Below are 20,166 nucleotides of genomic sequence, written 5' to 3'. Positions count from 1 at the left end.
TAAACCACCTTCTTTCGCTAAACAAAAACTTAACCTATCGTAAAAGCTATTTCGCATCTCCAAAAGAGTTTCAGGTAAAATGGAATTGGCACCTTCGACAATTTTATTTTATTTCGCAACTCCTCTAAATTTGTTGGCCTACTAAATTCATGCTTGTAAATGGTCTGCTTAAGGTAACCCCACAGATAAAAGTCATTTGTGAGACAAATCTGGAGATCTATGAGGCCATTTAATATCGCCAGTCCCACTAATAAGGCCGTTAGGAAAAGTATTTGTTAAAAATTCTTTTACCCTAGCCGCGTTATGAGCAGGACAACCATCTTGCTGAAAATAAACCGATCCCAGGTCTACATAAGGTAGGATTTGAGTGGCAAGAAGAAATTGGTTTTGCAGCAACTCAAGGTGCTTGAATTGACGAAACAGTGGGCTGCCAAGGCAGTTGTGCATATAGGTCTCCTGATGGACCCGTCATGCCCCACCGGGGGTTACCAGAGCCCAACGGCCTTAAAAAAACCGATAAGGGTCTCTGGTCTGAAGGACTTAAAGTGTTACCCAAGTATTTGAACCTGGCGCGCGTGAGTGCTGGGCATTCCCCGACTACATGGTCAACGGTTTCATCCTGCTCACAGCACCATCGGCATTCCGGGTTGTCCGCAATACCGATAGTATGGAGATGGCTTCTTAAGTAACGGGTAAAGTTCTTAAGTACCGGTTAAAAGACCTGTCACTAGCCGAATTTCGCGTCTTTTTAGGCGTAGTAGATTTTTGGTGAGACAGGCAGAGGGCCCACCTATGTGCGCTTTGGCCTGTCTCATACCAGGGGACTCAGTCCATCTTCGGTGGGTCCACTTGTCCAGCAGACCCTTCATTGACGCGACCGCAACGCATTTGGCGATACCAACTATGGGTTCCGACCCCATCGGCACATTCGCGAATCCCAGTCTGGCAAGAGAGTCCGCTTCCTCATTACCTGCATGGCCAGGTCTCCAGACGAGCTGCATCCAACCTGTACTCAAGGTACTTTTGGGCGTTTAAAGTGCCACCAATAAAAAATGGCCCTATAACATTGTCGCCCAAAATACCTGCCCAAACATTCAATTTCTGAGGATACTGGGTACGAAACTGAAAACTTCTGTGCTCGTTTTCCTGAGACCAATAACGAACAATGAAAGGATTGTGTTTGCCATGTAATGGAAAAGAAGATTCATCAGAAAACAAAATATTTTTTAAAAAAATATTCGTTTTCATTTGCCTTTTCCATCATGGTTTCACAAAATTCCATTCTTCGCCACTGGTCTTCAGGAAATATTTCCTGAGTTGTTGAATACTTGAAACATTTGTGCCCATATTTTTCTAGATACGAGCAACAGTTTTATTGCTCATTCCCAGTTCCTCTCCAACACTTCTAGTGGACCGTGTCGAATCAAGTTCTAGGGTACTGCAAACCATTTCTTCCCGCCGTTCTATATCCTGGATCACTTCAACAGGTGGTTCTTGACATTTTGTGTGGCATTTTTTATAATCTTGAAGACAAAAAGATGTATCAAAATTTGTAACCAAATTTAAAACCGTTTTTGCACAAGGAATCGGTCTATTTTCAAATGTCACTAAAAAAAAACTCTCTACATTATACTGCCGAATTGCCTCCATAAAATCATTTAAATTGAACTCTTTCGGAAGGGGTATAAACAGCCATAGTGAAAAAAACACGAAAATAACGCTCAAAAATTATTAATGCAACGTGCAGTAACACAGCAAAGTGAGGTTTGCTGACTCCCGGTTCAAAAAATAAAAACGAAAAATTCCGCCGCCTGCAAGCCGCAACCAAGCGGTGTTGCCATTATTTTGGGTAATACGTAGCTCACGATAACACGATCTGTATAAAAATGAATAGAATTCATTATTTAAATTATAAATTCGATACAATTTATATAATTTCAAATTATTAAATTAAAATTAGTCGGTGATCGGGCAAATTTTTGTTGAATACGGAATTTAGTAGTAATCAACGACTTTTACTAAATTAAGTAGTAAAAAAATAGGTAGTCAATATGAGTACCGGTAATCTGTTCTATGAAGTGAGCTTTCTGCACTTCATAGAAGAGACTTGAGTGAAGTCTTGGGTACTTCTCTAGTTGCTCCGACTATGATTTGATAGTTTTCATTTATCTTGCCTGAGAACGCAGCCTTCAAATCTTTGGATGTAGGTAAGTATTTGTCAATCTTTTCTTTATGTTTTTTATGAACATAAGCAAGTGGACTGCAATATCAACAAGAAATATTTTATTTTGTTGAGAAGCACAATATCAGGTCTATTGTGTTGGACGGACCTATCGGATTGCCTTCTGTTGGATGCCTCTGTCCCAGTATAATATATACTTTTCATTTTCTAGGATATGTGGTGGTGTTCTGTTGCACGGGACTTCTTCTTGCTGAGATTAGAAATGGCAGGAACAGATCCTGATATTTGGTAATTTTTTCAGCTTATGCTTTCTGTATGTTGGTTTCCACTGACACAGCGAAGTCGATGATCAAGGCCCATTTTTCAGGTTTGTTGATACTGAATATCAGGCTTGTTATGTTGTATATGGTTATCTGTTATAATCAGTGTCTCCCAGTAAACCTTAACAAGATCATTTTCAGTCATTGGGATTGGATTATACTTACAATAGGGTCAAATATTGTTGTGGTCAAAAATTTTTTTTTAATTCTTAATATAAATAAATTTAATCTCGACAATTTCTAATGGACAAACAAGTGTGAACATACAAGAAAAATGCTGAGTGATGACTTTCAGTGGCCGCGGGGTGCCTTCGATGTTTTTGCTGCGACTGAGGTGGGTCGATTGTCTTTTGCTAACATAAGTACAGTCATGAATCGACAGTTTTTTTTATTCCGTGGAAAAATAGTTATAGTTATGTTATACTTATGTCGAAAACAGCGCGTATTAAAATATTATATTCTAGGTGAACTTTAAATAAGTTGAGTGAGAATAGCAGTTTGCTAGACTTCGCCCTTTAAGTTTACACACACTTTTTCTTTGTTTCCATTGTACTTAGGTATCTATTTTTTCTGCAACTTAAAGGTTTTATTTTGTTTATTATTTATTATTTATGTAGTGAAGCAGATTGACTATGGCAGGATCGATCTGGTAAGTATCGAGAATCTTTGTAAACCAACTATGAGGTACCCGGTCGAACGCTTTTTTATAATCAATCGGGACAATTTAGAAATTTATCAGCTTGATTTGCAATAATTGAATCAATAATAAGCAATTCCTTTGTACCTGTGCTCCTTTCTTACATCCAAGCGGTTCAGCTGCTATAATTTTATTTGCAGTTAGGTGTTTCTCGACTTTGTTGGCACTTAAAGATTTTATACAACGTCGGCAGGCAGAATATCGGATGATACACTTCTTAGGGTTTTTCAGGTCTCCATTTTTTGGTAACATTCTTATGATATAACTGATTCTTATGATATAACTATCATCCATGAAAAACCTAGGCATTAGCTCCGAGTTTTTGAAGATTGACTGTAATTGGCGAGCTATAACATTGTGTAGTGTGGTAAATTGCTTTCACCAGTAGTTTTAGTTTTTTTTTCTGGTACAGGCAATTGCCAGTTTGCTAAGTTTTTTACAGTCCTGAGGATATCTGCCTCAATAATTTGTGGTTTTCCCTCGTTGTAGTAAATCTCATCCTGCATTCAGTAAGCGCTTCCTTCGTGGTTTACAGGTCATTCTCATATATTGTCCCAGAATGAGAGCATGTTCAGGAACCTGTAGAGCTTGCTCCGATTTTCAATAAGTTTTGTTGTCCCGAAAGGGGTGGTTGCGTTTATGGTAGCTACGAATTCTAGCGCCTAGCGCGGCTCTTCGTTTTTGGTTGTCGAAGCAGATTTTTATTTGCTGAGGGTAGTTGGTAGCGTTTTTCTTTAAATTTTGGCTACTTTCGCTGTTTTTGATTTTTTTTTAATTTTCTTTAGTCATCCATCGGGTTTCAAAGATATGATTAGTGTTTTCCTATTGTTGTTTATCTTTTTTTTCAAGCCTTTCCTTCCTAGGTATTATTATTATTAATATATTTTTTTTTAAAGTCCGCCATGTATCGTCATGGCGGACTTAAAAAACTTATGACTCCAACCCTATAAAGCGTCATGCGGAAGGTCAATCGTATCGAAGACCACTCCTAGCGTCTGCTTGGTTAGTGACCTTCGATCCAATTCATTTGTCTCAACAAACGAAGAGACCCATGAAAGAGAGATTTCTGCATGTTTATCGCCAGGTGTTAGGATTAATGTTGACATGCCGGAATGTTCTGCAGTTCTTCCACAGCGATAACCTTCATACAACCCAAAATGTCGACAATTAGGATAACCAATTGCATCGTATATCTCGGATAAAACCTGCGCAGTTCCTTAATTAGATTGAGGTATTTGGCTCGCTTTTCCCGTTCTTTGCGATCGATGTTAGTTTCCGCTGGTGCAGATTACTCTATTACAGATATAGAGCTGCTCCGCTTATCAAGCAGTCTAACCTAGCCTGAATGCGGTGTGCACTAAGAAATGCGTAATTCCAATAAATGCGACAGTTATTGTGCTCCACACCCGCCTCAATGTCGCCTGGAGCAAATGGCAAAAACCGGTGTTTTATCCAGACTGTAGTAGATCCTGAGGTGAAAGTAAAGCACCCTGAGAGCATTGTTGTGTCGATGAATGTAACTACTGACAGCATGCACTGGACAGGCTGATAAGGAATGCATAAGGATGCTGGCTACAGGCTCGACACGTGTTATCGGTTATGTTGGTAAATTGGCTCCGATATACTAAAGTGTTGATTAAGCGATCTTGGAATGCGAGCAAAAAACCTTCGGTCTCAAATTCAAAAAAAAAAAACTTATTATTATTTAAATTATTATTATTATTATTATTATTATTATTATTATTATTATTATTATTATTATTATTATTATTATTATTATTATTATTATTATTATTATTATTATTATTATATTATTATTATTATTATTATTATTATTATTATTATTATTATTATTATTATTAATATTATTATTATAAGCTCATACCTCAGACAAGTAAACGTCGGCCTGCTTTCTATGTATCCAAAACTTTTGCGCTTCTGATGATTTCTGAGGAATTATTGGGTCACCATATACAAACATTTTGATAAGACAAAAACTAAGAATAAATATATTAAGAAACCACAACAATATCGCCGAAGGCGAGAAAGATACAGTTTGCTGCTCACTCCCTAAAAAAACGACAAAAATGTTTTTGCAAAAAAAAAACTAAGCTTTATTAATTAAAATAGCTTACATGCAAGAATAGTTCTTCCTCCTGGAATACTGTTGCTATCGGCAGAAGAAATTTTATCAAGGGCGAAACCAAATGGGTTAAATGCTATCATGACAAACATAAACATGCACAAAGTCAGTCTAGAGTGGTCTAGCATTCCTTTTGAAATGGGAACCTAAAAAGAAATACAAATTTATCTTACAAAAAAAAACAAGAAAATAAGAGATGCACCACTCCACCAGAGTCTAGATCAAAGATTGATTTCTCAAAGGATTAATACAAAAACGATTCAAATATAGTAAGACGCCTTGAAATAAATATCTTGTTAAAGAATTAGTTCTTACTTCATCATCGCTATCTTCCCTAACATTCATAGGATACTCAGGGCTAGATGGCAAAGAATGTTCAGACGATACATCTGAATGAGGAGGAGTATCTTCTGGTCCATAATTTATATTATTGGTTAATAAGCCCTTTAAACTATTTGACGTTGCTGACATTTTAAGTGCCATATTCTCCTCTTTCAACCTAGTATTGGAGTTTTGTAAAAACCTAATATATTCGATTGTTTTACGCAAAATTGCCGATTTGTTTAGCTAAAAAGAAAATAAAAAACTATAAATTATTAGTTTACAAGCTACCAATCAATTTCACACTAAAATAATGCATTTAAAATGTTTCTTTGTTCTCTTATTACCTTAGCATCTTCTCCAACAACAATATTTTTAAGTTCAATAATTTTGTCGTTAATACTAGTACGATATTTTCGCTCAATAGCATTATGAGCACTTCGTTTTACTTCTTTGACTTTTGGTTCTTTTACTTGGGGCATTCTATTAATAGCAACCTAAAGCAAATTTAGAAATTCTATAAAATTCAAAGCAACAAATCTTCAAAAGAGGTCGCCATTTTGCTTTATATTTCGTACCTTACTATCAGATTCAAGCATAACAGGAATTCTAGTAGTGGTTAAAATTTGTGGGCCACTCAAAAGGGTATGTAAAGACGAAGTTGGATTTGTAGAGGTATACATGACAGTTTGTGTGGGTAATGCGTTATCGGTAGTTATGAGTTTCGCCTAAAAAGAACAAATTGTACTAAAATATATTGACACAAAATTATATCTAACTACATTTACCATAATAAATAACACCTAAAACACGTTGATTTAGATATAGATAGGGGCGTTTAATTTTATATTTGACAAAGTTCTGTCAATCACCTCCACACCTTCAGCTAACCTCACTTTGATATGTGAAATGGGAGCCCCCATCGCGTGACATATCATTCTAAGCAGCTTTAAAATATCTATTCAGAAGACAAAATTAAATAGGTTGATGTACCAGCAGTCACCAAAAATGACTGCGAATAAGGGATATTTTTAAAATATACACCTTGTATATATTTTAACGTCAAATTTGTGCATTTATTTTTCTGAATACATTCATGTGTCACAACCTAATCTTTCATAAATTTTACCTTCAAAAATCAGAAAAAAACATATTTCGTTTTTTTTTCACATATTTCTTCAAGAAAACGTAGTTTTTTTTCTACTCTGGATGGTCAAATTGGCAGAAGATTCTTCAAAAAGGTTTTGTAAACTTACAGGATGCCTGTTGGAATTACGAAATCTTTTGGCATTTTTCACGGCTGCCGCTAGTTGAAAATATACGCCAGTATCCTTTCCTTATTTTAGGTCTTGATATTCTTTCAAGTTTACCATTCGAACCAAAACAGTAGATTCGTTTTGGGTCGATAACGTCTTTGCTGGAAGAATTCCTTGACCGTATACTTTACAGTTATCCATGGGCTCAATCAAAAGAGTTTCTCCAGCATTTTTTCCAGTTGCATATCTCTGAGTTAGCTGGTATGGAGAGATTCCTGAGATAACTTAACGACTCGGGTATTTCCAATGTCTTTATGTAGATGGTGCATAAGATTGTGAATAAAGGCTTGGGCCAGTCAGCTTATGTCAAAGGTTGGGGCAGCATTACAATTCCAACAGTGGATTGATCCCTTAGTTTTTCTAGCCAAAAATGACTCAAGCTTCTTCAGTCAGTCTTTTACCACTTTTCGAAGTATTTCACTACTTTTATGAGTTGTCTTATTCATGTCTGCCTTCTTGTTGCTTAAAAGGCTGCTTCATACTCGAAATATCCTTAGAGCATGGTTAGTATCTGCTTCTCGAACCCCGCAATAAAACAATTTATAGAAATCTGCTCCCAGAACTCCGTTGGGGCGGAAGGATGACCCAGATTTACTCATCGAGCAACATCGGCCGTAAACTATTGCAGACCTTGTTGTTGACTCATGTTGTTGACTCCTAGATTTCAATTGAGCCTAGAACATTTATTGTATATAGGCTTCACCCTATCTTATCTCTAAGATACGCACCAGTATGTCGAAATTTAGCTGATCCTCAGATAGCACCATTCTTAATATTTCTGTAGCCTCTCCTCTTACACATAGCTTAAGATTAATTGATTTTTCTTCGTTATCCCAGAGGTTTCCTCTTGCAGCAGGCTCGAACTGATTTAAGTGGGTACTCCATGCTTCTCTGCGTTGAATTTTAGTGGCTTGACTTTCATAATTTGTATTCCAAGTTCGGAATCCAAGAACAGGGACACGTTTTACTTTTATTTCTAGTTCTCGTATTTTTGTAAGTATTTCGCCCAACTCTTCTTTAACTATTGCTTCGAAGTGGGTCATTAATTCTCTTTACTTCATCTCAAGATCTTCTCGAAGTCTTCGTCTTTTTTTTTCAGGTTATCTCTCAATATTTTGACCAGGTCTTGATGTTTCTTATGTTCTTCTTGTTCTTCTCTTTGCTCATTAAATTGAGCTTACAGATATCCTTTACGTCTGACACCAATTGTAACGAAATTCAGGAACACACTCCTACGCTTACTCCAGGAATGCTCTTTATGTCAGGAACACGCTTTTATTGATTGGCGTAATTGGTAAATTTATTGTGAAAAATAAGATTTTTTCTTAAAATTTTATCACCCTGATTCTGAAAATCTAATGCTTTTCAGATAGGGGTTTATTGCTCAAACTTGCTTATTTTGAGGCCTTATTATGAAAACACCCTGCATATGCGGTGTGTAACCACATGTTAGACTTTTACATAAAATGGGATATCGATTTTTTTGCAGATTTAGGAAATAGTATCAAATCATGGTAATTACTACCTCAACTTTTTTTCTTAACATTGTCATATACATTACATGCAAAATTAATAAAACATTACATAAATAGATTAAAATTGTATTTTTCATTAATAATTATCAATGTTAAGTATAAATGTTTAAAAAACCTTTTTTATTATCGTAGCAATAGTCCGCTGATACCGGCATAAAAGGTCATGTATGTCTAAAACAGGTGGTTTTAAATTTCCCTTTTATACGGTTGTGATAGCTATTTTTCTAGTCCTATTTTTACTTTATGAGGCGAAATATCATTGTTATTTGAATTATTAAATTTGATTGGAGTCGCGTGTATCGCATACCATGCACATCGTTTTATTACTGCTTCTGTTATTTTGATAAAATAATAGTGAAGATTGAAGGAAAAATAATAGCGATTTAGTGAAGGGTTTTTATACTTTTTGTACATATGTACATTACATTTCTTAATGTTCTGTGCAACCTGTACTGCATAAATCACACCGACTGGTTTTGAAAATCAATACTAAATTTTAGAAAATTGAATTAAATATTGCCTTCTTGTTTATTTGTTAAAAAAGAATCATAAACAAACTTACCTGTAATACCACAGGAGCTAGTTGATCATGCAAATGTCCAATATTTTGTACTAACAGCTGTTGGTTTTTAGAACCAGATGATCTACTTTGTTTCTTCTTATTGATTCCAGTAACTCTTTGTGCCGGATGCTGGACAAGAATATGCTGATTTTTTTGAACCACTGGTAAAGTACTATACCCAACCCCAGTGCTTTGAGTTGTTAATGGAGCAGATGAAATAAGAACAGTTCGAGAAGGGCTTTCTACTTTAGCAGCTACATATGGAGGAGAGACAAGTTCTGAACGATTTAATGCAGTAGCATCCAAATTCGAAGAAATGCATGTAGGCAATTCAGAAAGCACAGTGGAATTTGTAAATCTAGAAGAGTCACTCCCATCATAACCGCTATCATTTGGAGAGAGGGTATCCAGATAGGGTTCATTTGCGGTAAAATCTATTGGGATGTCTTCAAGCTTAGAGAGGAATTCATGGTCTCCTAAAAGCTGTTCTATTTCTAAAAAAAAATACATGTTACATTCTGTACAAAAAAAAAAGTTTATTTATTAGAACCTAAATGTATTATTGTATTGGGCAATTAAGAAAACTAGTTGCCCCGAATGCAGAATAAACCTAGTTACACAGAAAATTGATCCAGTTGTCTGTAATTGTAAATATTATCTTAAGTAAAATAAAAAGACTATTCGTGATAAATATTTAAGGTTTTTATATACTAAAATAAACATTAAATATATAAAATAACTATTATTTTAAATTAAGTAAGACCTAAGAGTTATGAGAGCATAGAAATTGAAAATTTTTAAGTTAAATATGCATAAAAATTTTATCATATATGTTTTGTTTAACAAACTGGTGTCTATCTGCCAAATAGGGATCAATCAAAGGCTTTAGCGAAATTCGTGTAAGTTACGTCTAGTTGACATTTGTTATTTATAGCCTCATATACAGTCTGCATAAATGAAGTTAAGATAGTTATTGTTGATCTGGACTGAAAGAAACCATTTTAAAATTATCCATCTTTTTTTGACCAAGATATTGCTTGACTAGCCAATATCGTTGACACTCCGTGGTATAATTTCTAATTTCGGTTTTGACCAGGTCAAAAATGTGTGACGCTCATTTTATGATGTTTAATGCTAAATTTATTTTTAGTAGTTTTATTAATTTTTTATACTTTTACTCTATTTTGTGCTAGGTAATGACGCATAGTTATATCTTTCCTATATCTATATCATAAATATTTTTCTAATAATTTAGCTAAAAAAAAATATTTTAAAAATTTGCTTATAGTAAAAAACTATACTCGACTGTCAAAAAATAGGAAATGTTGGATACAAAGAGATACTCTTGATAAAAAAAGGATATTGAAAAAATATAGATATGGTCCAACATATTTTTTTTTTCAAAGTTTAAATTTACTCTATAAAACTTATTATTTAAACGTCTTTAAAGTTATTTTTCAGCCTGTAAAGCAGCAAATGCCTGCACAAGCAAGTAAATTTGTACACAAAATTATCGACGTAAGAAAAATACTTGATTATTATTAACGTTACCTATGTGTTTTTTAAATTTTTAATTATTATTAATTAATTGGAAACGTATCATCCATTTTTTCTCTAAGAGACCAAACGAAAACAAAACAAAGGTAAAAACACAAAGTCACGGTCTCATCAAATCCATATAAATTTTTTTTTTTTAAGCTACACGTGTTTCGCTCCTATCGAAGCATCATCAGGCCTAGACCTACACAACTCATGTCTTGTAATGTGATCTGTGTAGGTCTAGGCCTGATAATGCTCTGATAGGAGCGAAACACGTGTAGCTTTAAAAAAAAATAATATAGATTTGATGAAAACGTGTTTTTACCTTTGTTTTATTAATTAATTGATAGATAGATAATAGAAAACATGTTGTTCAAAACTTGTGAAAACAAAATTGTCACTGCCCAAAAGCAATAACACCAAAAAAGCCAATTTCTATTAGCCACTACGCCCCTGTCTCTCGCTAGTACGACGCGCTCGAGAAAATGTTTACGTCGGCGTCGGCCGGCCCCAGAACGGTCGGAAGGAGAACATCACGAAATGTGTAAACGGGGGTCGGTCCGGACGCCTCTTAATTTCAAAAAACTACAGTTGAATATTGTCACAATGATCCTGCACAGAATTAAAAATACTGCACGCTCTGCACATTGGGGAGAACTTGCAAATATTCAAGATTTAAATGCTGCAATAAGTCGGGTGAATCAATTTTATTATTTAAAAGTTTAACTAAATTGAAAATCAAAAGATTTTCGCCTTACCTCAAGGCTACAAAAGGAAAACCTTTCTAGTAGGCGCTGGTGTGGAAAACAATATCTGGGTACACCCCGTCACATTTATATGAAAGAAACTTTGAAAATTTATGCTGAACATTTTCTAGTTCATTATGTTTCGTCTAGTACCGTAGTAGCCACACTGTAGAAGCATACTCAAACATAAAAAAAGCAACGACGCCATCGAACGTCATCCCTAAGTCTCTGAACTCTGTTGCTCTTGGCATAGTCTCATATTCTATAGTATAGTCATAAGTTATTAGGTTTTTCTTCAGAGAATAAGAAACAACTTTACATTTCGTAGCATTCAGAGACAGATCATTATTTTTGCACCATGTATTGAGGAGCTTAATATTTATTATATTGCAATTGCAAACAGTTTGAAATACAATTTATATTATCATTTATTACAAACCATTCACAGTGAATTATTGTTCTGATATACTATTTATAAACGCATTAAAAAAAAGCAACTACGAGCATAACATTCCACGTGTTGAAGGCTAACGGTAAGGTTAGAGTTGAAAAAGTTTATTAAGCGAGAAGAAAAGCCGTACTTTTAATCAAGATTATCGAGAATGCCATGGTCTAGTGTGAAAAAGCCTTTGAGAAATCTGCATACACAACGTCAACTTCTGAATTGGCATTTATTGACTCAGATATATGTATATTCTGTAAGACAAATTAAGTTTGTAGTAGTTTGTGAGGTAGATATGCCTCTCGTAAATCCATGCGGGCGATAATCTATAAGACCTCTCATTAAAAGATGCAAAGCTGAATTTCCTTCAATGATAGTTTCCTTCACTCTCAATGAGATTTTTATCATTCTTTTTATGTACTGGAAGTATTTTTGATGACGTTCAAAGGTTCGGAGAACAGTCTTGTTTTACTGTTAGATTAAAAAGTTAATTACTTCTTAGGGGTTGGACAACAACACAAGCACAATCAGATAATAGAAAAGCTGGTATTTTGTCAATGCCAACTATTAGTTTTGACTTGATTTTTAAGGCAATTAGAACATCATTCTCGGTAAAATTGAACAAAATTATGGGCTGTCCATGATTTAGATAATATTATTTGGCGATGATCTAACAGTCGTGTAAGAACTTTAATTGACGTTGAGTCATAAATAATGAAACTCATAAATTATCGAGACCGGCGATTTTTTTTTAATATATTAACCGCTTAAAGGTGACATTATCCAGCTGCAGAATCGCTTGAAAAATGTTTGCATCTCTTTGTAGGCCATATTTTAATAACGCTCATCCTAGATGACCATGATTAAGAATAAGTTTATTTTGAGATTTTAAATGAGTTTCAAGAGCTTTCTTGACATAATCCTTTGACAGAAAAACCAATCGCACTAATGGCATAACTGCTTTAATTTCATAAATCTCATATTTTTCGGTGAGTTTTTGATTAGCCAGGTTTCATTTTGTCTTTTGACTGATGAGCGCATCTGTATAAATGACTCTTGGTTGTGCTTCGGTGGATGGAAGAATGGCAAGTCTCCCTTCAATGATTTGCAAAATTGACTCTTTGAAGAAATGTCAGGATGGAGAACGCGAACTCAATCAGGGTACCACCGCTATAAAATGTTTAGCTTCACTAGTATGCATTCAGTATAGTGGTTACATGCTGTCTGCTTCGAGACGAGCCATTTTTTATATTCGATTATTAGTACATGTATATAGACATACCAACTACGCCTTTTAAATTGGATATGTAAAATATATAGTTAAATATATCCACATAAATTGACTACCTACATTTATTACCATTGTTATTGTTACAAAAAACTGTGTAAACCCAAAAAAAAATATTATCAATTGGTTTTCATATAAATAGTACCATAGTCCTATGGTTGGAACCTTTGGTATGACACTCAAATCACAAAACAGTTTTACCACTAACCAAAACTCTTTATTTTACTCTCGACATGTGTTTCGCTAACGATGGTAGTATCTTCGAAAGAAGATTAAAACTAAACTCAAACTACTTACAAGTGGCCTTATATACTAAAGATAAATCAAGCATGGTGTGATCTTTAAGGCGGGCCACTCATCAAAGAAACATGAAACGTGAAACAAAAAACATGAAATATATTTCATAAAATAACAACACAGTCTTAAATAGAAATTCGCACGGCGAAATGCGTTTCATGTGACATGGAGAAGCAAATCTCGTTGAAACTTGTTGCATGAAATAGGTTCTGTTCTATATTTTGTTTCGTGTTTCCAGTTATTTCGAAGATATTTTTATATTATTTGTTAATTTGACCAAACCTATGAAAACAAAATGAAAGACGACGAAGAATTTAATGTGATGTTTGTGTTAGTGATTGAAAAACATGAGGTTCTTTCTAATTATAAGTTGGAGAAGTATTTAATAGAAACGCCAAGGAATTAGCATGGCAGCAGATGGCTATTGAAGTAAAATGAACGGGTGAGTGTTGTAAAAATATTTTATTAGTTATTTAGTGCGAATACATTTAAACTGAACATTTTAAATTAAACACATACTATATTTTGCCATGGTAAAGCCACTTCTGGTTTTACAAAATATTGGCATAATCTATCCGTTAATTGAACTGCTGCGATTGTTGGTCGACCACATAATTGTGATGAAATATATATAAGGTTTTTGGGGTAATTGCATGGAAGTATCCGATGAAACAAATACTACATCGTGTTTTCGGATAAAATTGTGTAGAACATATGCAGCTTTTACAATATTTTCAGTTTTATCAACATTGCATGTAATTGGTATATGAAACACTCTAAATTTAAAAAAGAGTATTCCAAAGGCGCACTCAACACTTTTTCTCGCTCTTGAAAGGCGATAGTTAAAAATTATTCTGTAATTATTTAAGGTTCTTTGTGAATATGGCTTCATTATTTCTTGTCTTCAGCCACATATTTTCGGAAGGTAAAGGCATATATTTTTTTGGAGGTATTTCTACATATCCTATGGTTGTTTCTCCTCTGATAGAGTAAAAGGATAGCGCTCGAAATGAACAACCCGTAGCGAGAAACCTGCAACAAACATAAATAGCATTAGTATATTTTCAATATATATATTATGAATACATGATTTTATTTGTTTGATTTCAGTTGAGGAATGTAAAAAGAGGTGGAGGATGTTACGAATTAGTCTCCTAAGACATCTAAGAGAAAACAAGAAAGTAGATGGCAGTTCTGGAAAAAAGAAGAAACCATTCTATTCAGAAGATGCAATGAAGTATTTGATACCATATACGAAAAGCCGACATCAAACTGGAAATGCGGAGTCTGATGAGAGGAGGTATGTGATAATCATTCGCAAATGGAAGACAAACTTATGACAATGAAGAAGATGGTGTAGATACTTCAAATATTGAAAACAATAATATTGAAGAAAAAGGGAATGAAATAGGCACTTCACACTTATTGGAAATAACAGTTTCTTCAGTGCCGACAGATTTGCCAAAAAAATGTGCAAAGGTTCTATTCTAAGAAACGCGAAAATGAAAGTACTCAAAACTGGGAAAATTCACCTGTAAAATGTCTTAATGCCTTGAGTAATAAATATAATGTAAATACAAAAAGAAAGAATTATCCGTCGAAGAAGACGCCGACTTACTTTTCCTGAAAAGCTTACTCCCTGATTTAAAAAAAATAAATAATACTCAAAAAAAAACAGTTTAAAAAACGAATTTTTGTTCTTTATGATGACATCTTAAATGAAGACTGTGCGCATAGTACTGTACAGATTCCTCTTCAATCCCCATATTCTTCTGCAGTATAAGTATCTTCTTATGACAGCAACATACAATATTCAACTGATAATGGAAAGCAATAGGCAGACCTTGTTAATGCTACTGTATTTCAATAAAATAATATTTTGAGTTTTGTAACCTGCTTATATTAAAGTATATGCTTAATATCAATTTTATTTTTCACTTACCTCAAAGTAATTAACAACTTTTCTTCAACTCCTAAAGCCAGTCTCAAGTTCGACTCCTTTTTAAATAAATGAGGGCCGACCACAGAAACTAATCTAATAAATGTCTGCAAAGACATTCTATAAAATAATTGAAATTTTTCCGGATGATCACTTAATTCTGTTGATACTACATATGAACCAAGTTTAAGGATTATTTAGTTATACGGATGCACTCAATAACGTCGTTTCTTTTGTTTTTTATTATGTTTTCATAATAATAACGTGGTAACAACAGAATTGCAATATTAATATAATAGCAAATATTTAATAATAATTTTAATTATAATAGCAACTATTGCGTCGTCCAAACTACCATCGGTGTCCATTGCTAACTGAAACTAATTTTATTTTTGATTCATTACTTTGTGTATCACCGAAACAGTTTCGCGTTCCATATTTCATGTTTCTTGTTTCACGTTTTATGTTTCTTTGATTTGTGGCCCGCCTAAAGAAATATGTTTGAGGTTATTAACCACAAAGACATTGGGAGTTAAAATGAAGGTTCCATGCCGAGGGTATAGTTTTTTTATAAATAAAAGGTTTCCAAAATTACAACCTTAATTTCTCTTTACTTTTATTTTTTGGCCAGATTAAAAATTACCTTAGAAATACCACAAGCAGATTGTATTAATATTTCAGACACCATTTATTTTACACAAGGAAAAATACAAACTAATAAAAATTGTTACGGTCAATAATCTTTTGGATAGAGGAGCCTTACTTTCCGATGACAAGTTTATTAAAGATCATCTTGAATTAATACAATCTACCCTTGTAAAAAACAGCGTTCTTGAAAAACTTGTGGACTTTACGATCAGAATAAGATTTAAGAAATTAAAAAATATTACTCATTTGACAAATCAAACAAATAATAGATCGGACAACAATATAGTTAGGAATGGAAAAGTGATCTACTTAAATTGAGAATTAGAAAATAAAATTAGTAATATTCTCAAACCACTTAATATTACAGCGTTCTTCTTCTAACTAAAGTCAGTTCTTCTTCTAACCAAAGTAACGTAATTTTTCTAAAATTAAAGATCCCATTTCTCTCAATTCATGAATAATAGTAATATGATTTTGTCAGGACGATTGTCTTTCTTGTCAGACCTACCTCTTATATTGGTCAAACAACTTAGTTATTTCACAAAAGGCTCACCCAACACAAATATCATTAAAAAAAAAACTATTAATAATATTAATTAATAAGTATTACGTAAATAACATAACCAAGGGCATAAGTTCAACTTTAACATTCTTACGGCCCTTTGTCGAGAGAGTAACCTTAATAAAAAATTGATTCTAGAGTTGTGTTACATAAACAAGTACAAAAATATTAATAAACAGTCTGATTAGCAAAATATCTTGCTAAATTATAGGTTTATTCTCAACAACATTAAATAACCAAAAGACTATTTGAAAAAAAAGTTATATTACTGCTAATTTCACTAAAATAAAAAGTTAAACAATCCTAAACACAAAAAATGTTCCGTGTGCCATTTACGTAGTTCTGCTAGTATCTACTAGTAGTTGTTTCTTCTCCAAACGCCGGATCTCACAACCATACATTCAAAGTAAGACACGTCAACATTACTTTTTTATCTAAACTTTTATTTAATATAACGAGGAAGTTAAACCAATAACAATTATTATTATCGATTATTAAAAAAAATATTTTATCATACTTATTTTAATTAAACCAATAGCAGTATCTGAAATATTTTCAATTTATTTTCCCATCAAGCCTATCTGGTCCATTTCAACCATTAAACCCATTGTTAGTAAATTCGAGTCCAAAGACATTGCAGTAAATAATTGTAAATGTTTAACTCAGAAGATCGAAAATAGGTCCGAAAAAAGAGAAAACAGAACTCTTCATTTCTTTCGTGTTTTTTACCTTTTTTACCTTTTAAAAAAGTATATGACCAGCATCTTTGGGATAATGGATGAATTTTTCGAGAACTCTTAATATTTTACTTAAAGTGTGGAAAAATAAATTAACGATAACAATAACTTTTTTAAAGATAATAGAGAATTACATAAAAACATCAATTAATCAAATGTTCAAACAACCCCCCATTAACAGCTAAACAATATCCTAACCGATCATAAAATTCATTTCTAACGTTACTAAGTTGATATTGGGAAATTTTATTACATTCTGAAGAAATTGTGTTTTGTAACTGGTTTAGATTATCAAATTTTACACTTTTATAAATGACACTTTTTAATTGACCCCACAAAAAGAAGTCATTCGGTGAAAGATCAAGTGACCTGGCTGGCCAACATATCCGGTACCGTGGACCAATAATATTGCCGTTAATTTTCCAAGCACTCTCTTATGTGCCGGGCAACCATTGATTTGGTACCAGATCATTTGATCTTCCTGAACAACTTCTTGCAATGCGAGTCCAATTTGATTTTGAAATAAGTCCAAATAGGTTTAAGCTGTTAGGTTATAATCCATAAAAAAGGGTCCAATGATATGGTGTCCGATAATTCCCACGAATACATTTGTTTTTTGGGGATATTGTGTCCGAGTATGAACAAAGCGTTTGATGAAATGTTTATTTTCTTGGCTCCAATACCGGCAATTCTGAACATTTGGTTCATTGTTGAGGGTAAATGTACATTCATCGGTAAAACAAATATTTCTTTAAAAAATCCTATCATTATTTGCTCTTTCCATCATTTCAAAACAAAATGCCATTCTTCGCTCTTCATCTCCTCCAGCTCTTGATGTTTTTCGAATTTATATTCGATATTCTGAGTTGAAAGGTACCATAATAAATAATTGAACATTTACAATTATTTATTACGGTACCTTTGGACTCGAACTTATTGACAATACATTTCTAAGATTACCATTACAGGACCCTTCGTCTATTATTTTGCTTTGCTTATTGACAATACGTTTAATAGTTGAAATGGATTATTAAACTACTACTATTTTTTCGTCAATTGAATAATTCATACTTGTTTTCAAATATCGACTGTCACTGATTTATTGACACTTTTCCTCACGTCAGTGACAATATTCATTTTACTGGTGCCCGTTTGGTTTTACCTAAACCGAAAATTTGCTAATTTTGCAATTACATTTAATTGAATAATTCAAGATTCGCTTATTAAAATTTTTTGAAACTTTGCACGAGGGTTTTCCAGATTGGTCTCTTCAAAAAGTTATCTTACATTTTTTCTGTAAAATGTACAGGGAAGCCAATAATTGACCTCCTTAAAATTTACATGGGATTTCCTATGTTCCGCTCGGCGACGCACCACCCGATATGACTGATAGATGTCGATGTTGATACTATAGTTTAATTTTAAGTTTATTTTGTGGATCATTACATATATTTTTAAGTGACAAGACCTATACTGAATGTTTTATACTTCTGGTCAACTACGTCAATCAAAGCGTTTGTTGTTAAATGTTTTAAGTTCTGCACTATAAATGTTGTTGCTATGTAAATGTTGCTTTGTTTGCGTGTTTGTTTGTACTCTAGATTCGTATTTTGTTGTAATTTTCAAAACGTTTTAATTTTATTATTTGTATCTTATTAACAACCATTTAAAGAAGCCTTAAATCCGAGACGAAACGTCATGCCATAACAAATAAAAGTAAAGAGCATTGAGGCTGTATTTTTGGAAACCTTTTATTTATAAAAAACAAATAAAAGAGCTAATTTTTCTTCTTTCACCAAGCAAAAAACTAAAAAAAGTTGGTGAGTGCGAAGGATAAGCCACAAAAGAAAAACCAATTAATATCGTTGGAAAGAGTCCTCTCGGTCTTTTAATGAGAAAAAATTTGATGTTCTTAATAAGTGTTTTAACTGTTACCAGTTTCAAACTACCAAAACAACCTATAGGAGATTATAGTGTTGAATCATCACTATTTCACTACTTGCCATTCTTCAAAAAATGTTGCTAGAGAAATGATTCGCAACTAAATTCCAAGCAATCTTACCAAATCGAAAAACACATCAGGTTCTAGTATTGTTAAACGACTGAGAGAAGTAGATTGTTTCTCTTTAAAAGCTGACAAGGCAAACAAGGTTGCTATTTTAGACAAAGGAGGATATTTTAAACGAGTTGATGATATTATTGAAAATGGCCCATATAAAAAGATTTCTAAAAACCCTTTATCAAAAATAATCTCGCAGGTTATGAAAGCATTAAATGATTGCAAAAACCATGGTTCCTCTTCAGAAAAATTCAAGTTACGACTTTTGAACCCAACCATTAGAAAATTATATTATTTACCAAAAATCCACAAACCTGTCAATAAAATGAGACCAATTGTGGCCACTATAGAATCTCCAACTTACAAAGTTCCAAAGATTCAAAAAAAAACAATTTGGGACATTAAAATTACCTGTTCTGCTATACCTTAAATAAAATATTCATTATTTTTAGACATTTTCGCTAACTATTTGCTTACACATTTACCGATTTCATTTTTTTTGGTACCGTTGAATAGAGAATATTACGCTGCTTACTATGATGAATCACACGATGGGGGTTCCCATTTGTCATATTAAAGTGAGGTTAACTGGAGGTGAGGAGGTGATTGACAGAACTTCAGTAAATGTATAATTAAACGTCCCCCTGTATATCTAATTTGACGTGTTTTTTTTTTTTTTTAAGAAAGTTATTAAGGGTGGATCGTTTTGAAATGAAAGCACTGTATATCAAAACAATATTGCAAGACTATTTCTCCTACTTTCTAAGCCTTACAGATTGTGCAAATTCATTGTCTCTAATAAGGTATGTGCATTTCATACACACATGTTTGCT

At 33.3% G+C, this 20,166-nt stretch overlaps 1 protein-coding gene across 1 annotated transcript in view; it reads right to left on the bottom strand.

Annotated features, from left to right (window-relative positions):
* The window catches only part of LOC126741460 (sterol regulatory element-binding protein 1), a 150,893-nt gene that overhangs the window by 103,803 nt on the left and 26,924 nt on the right, over window positions 1-20,166 (bottom strand). The window contains exons 2-7 of the mRNA XM_050447873.1: window positions 9,077-9,570; window positions 6,242-6,391; window positions 6,011-6,160; window positions 5,658-5,909; window positions 5,335-5,488; window positions 5,085-5,269 (exon numbers count right to left, since the gene is read on the bottom strand). Coding sequence (XP_050303830.1) covers window positions 5,085-5,269; window positions 5,335-5,488; window positions 5,658-5,909; window positions 6,011-6,160; window positions 6,242-6,391; window positions 9,077-9,570 — 1,385 coding nt within the window. The remainder of the gene's footprint in view (window positions 1-5,084; window positions 5,270-5,334; window positions 5,489-5,657; window positions 5,910-6,010; window positions 6,161-6,241; window positions 6,392-9,076; window positions 9,571-20,166) is intronic.

The sequence above is a fragment of the Anthonomus grandis genome, chromosome 10 (assembly GCF_022605725.1).
Source record: "Anthonomus grandis grandis chromosome 10, icAntGran1.3, whole genome shotgun sequence".
NCBI lineage: Eukaryota > Metazoa > Arthropoda > Insecta > Coleoptera > Curculionidae > Anthonomus > Anthonomus grandis.
The sequence above is the reverse complement of the archived record's forward strand: the minus strand, read 5'-3'. Positions and strand labels throughout refer to the sequence as shown.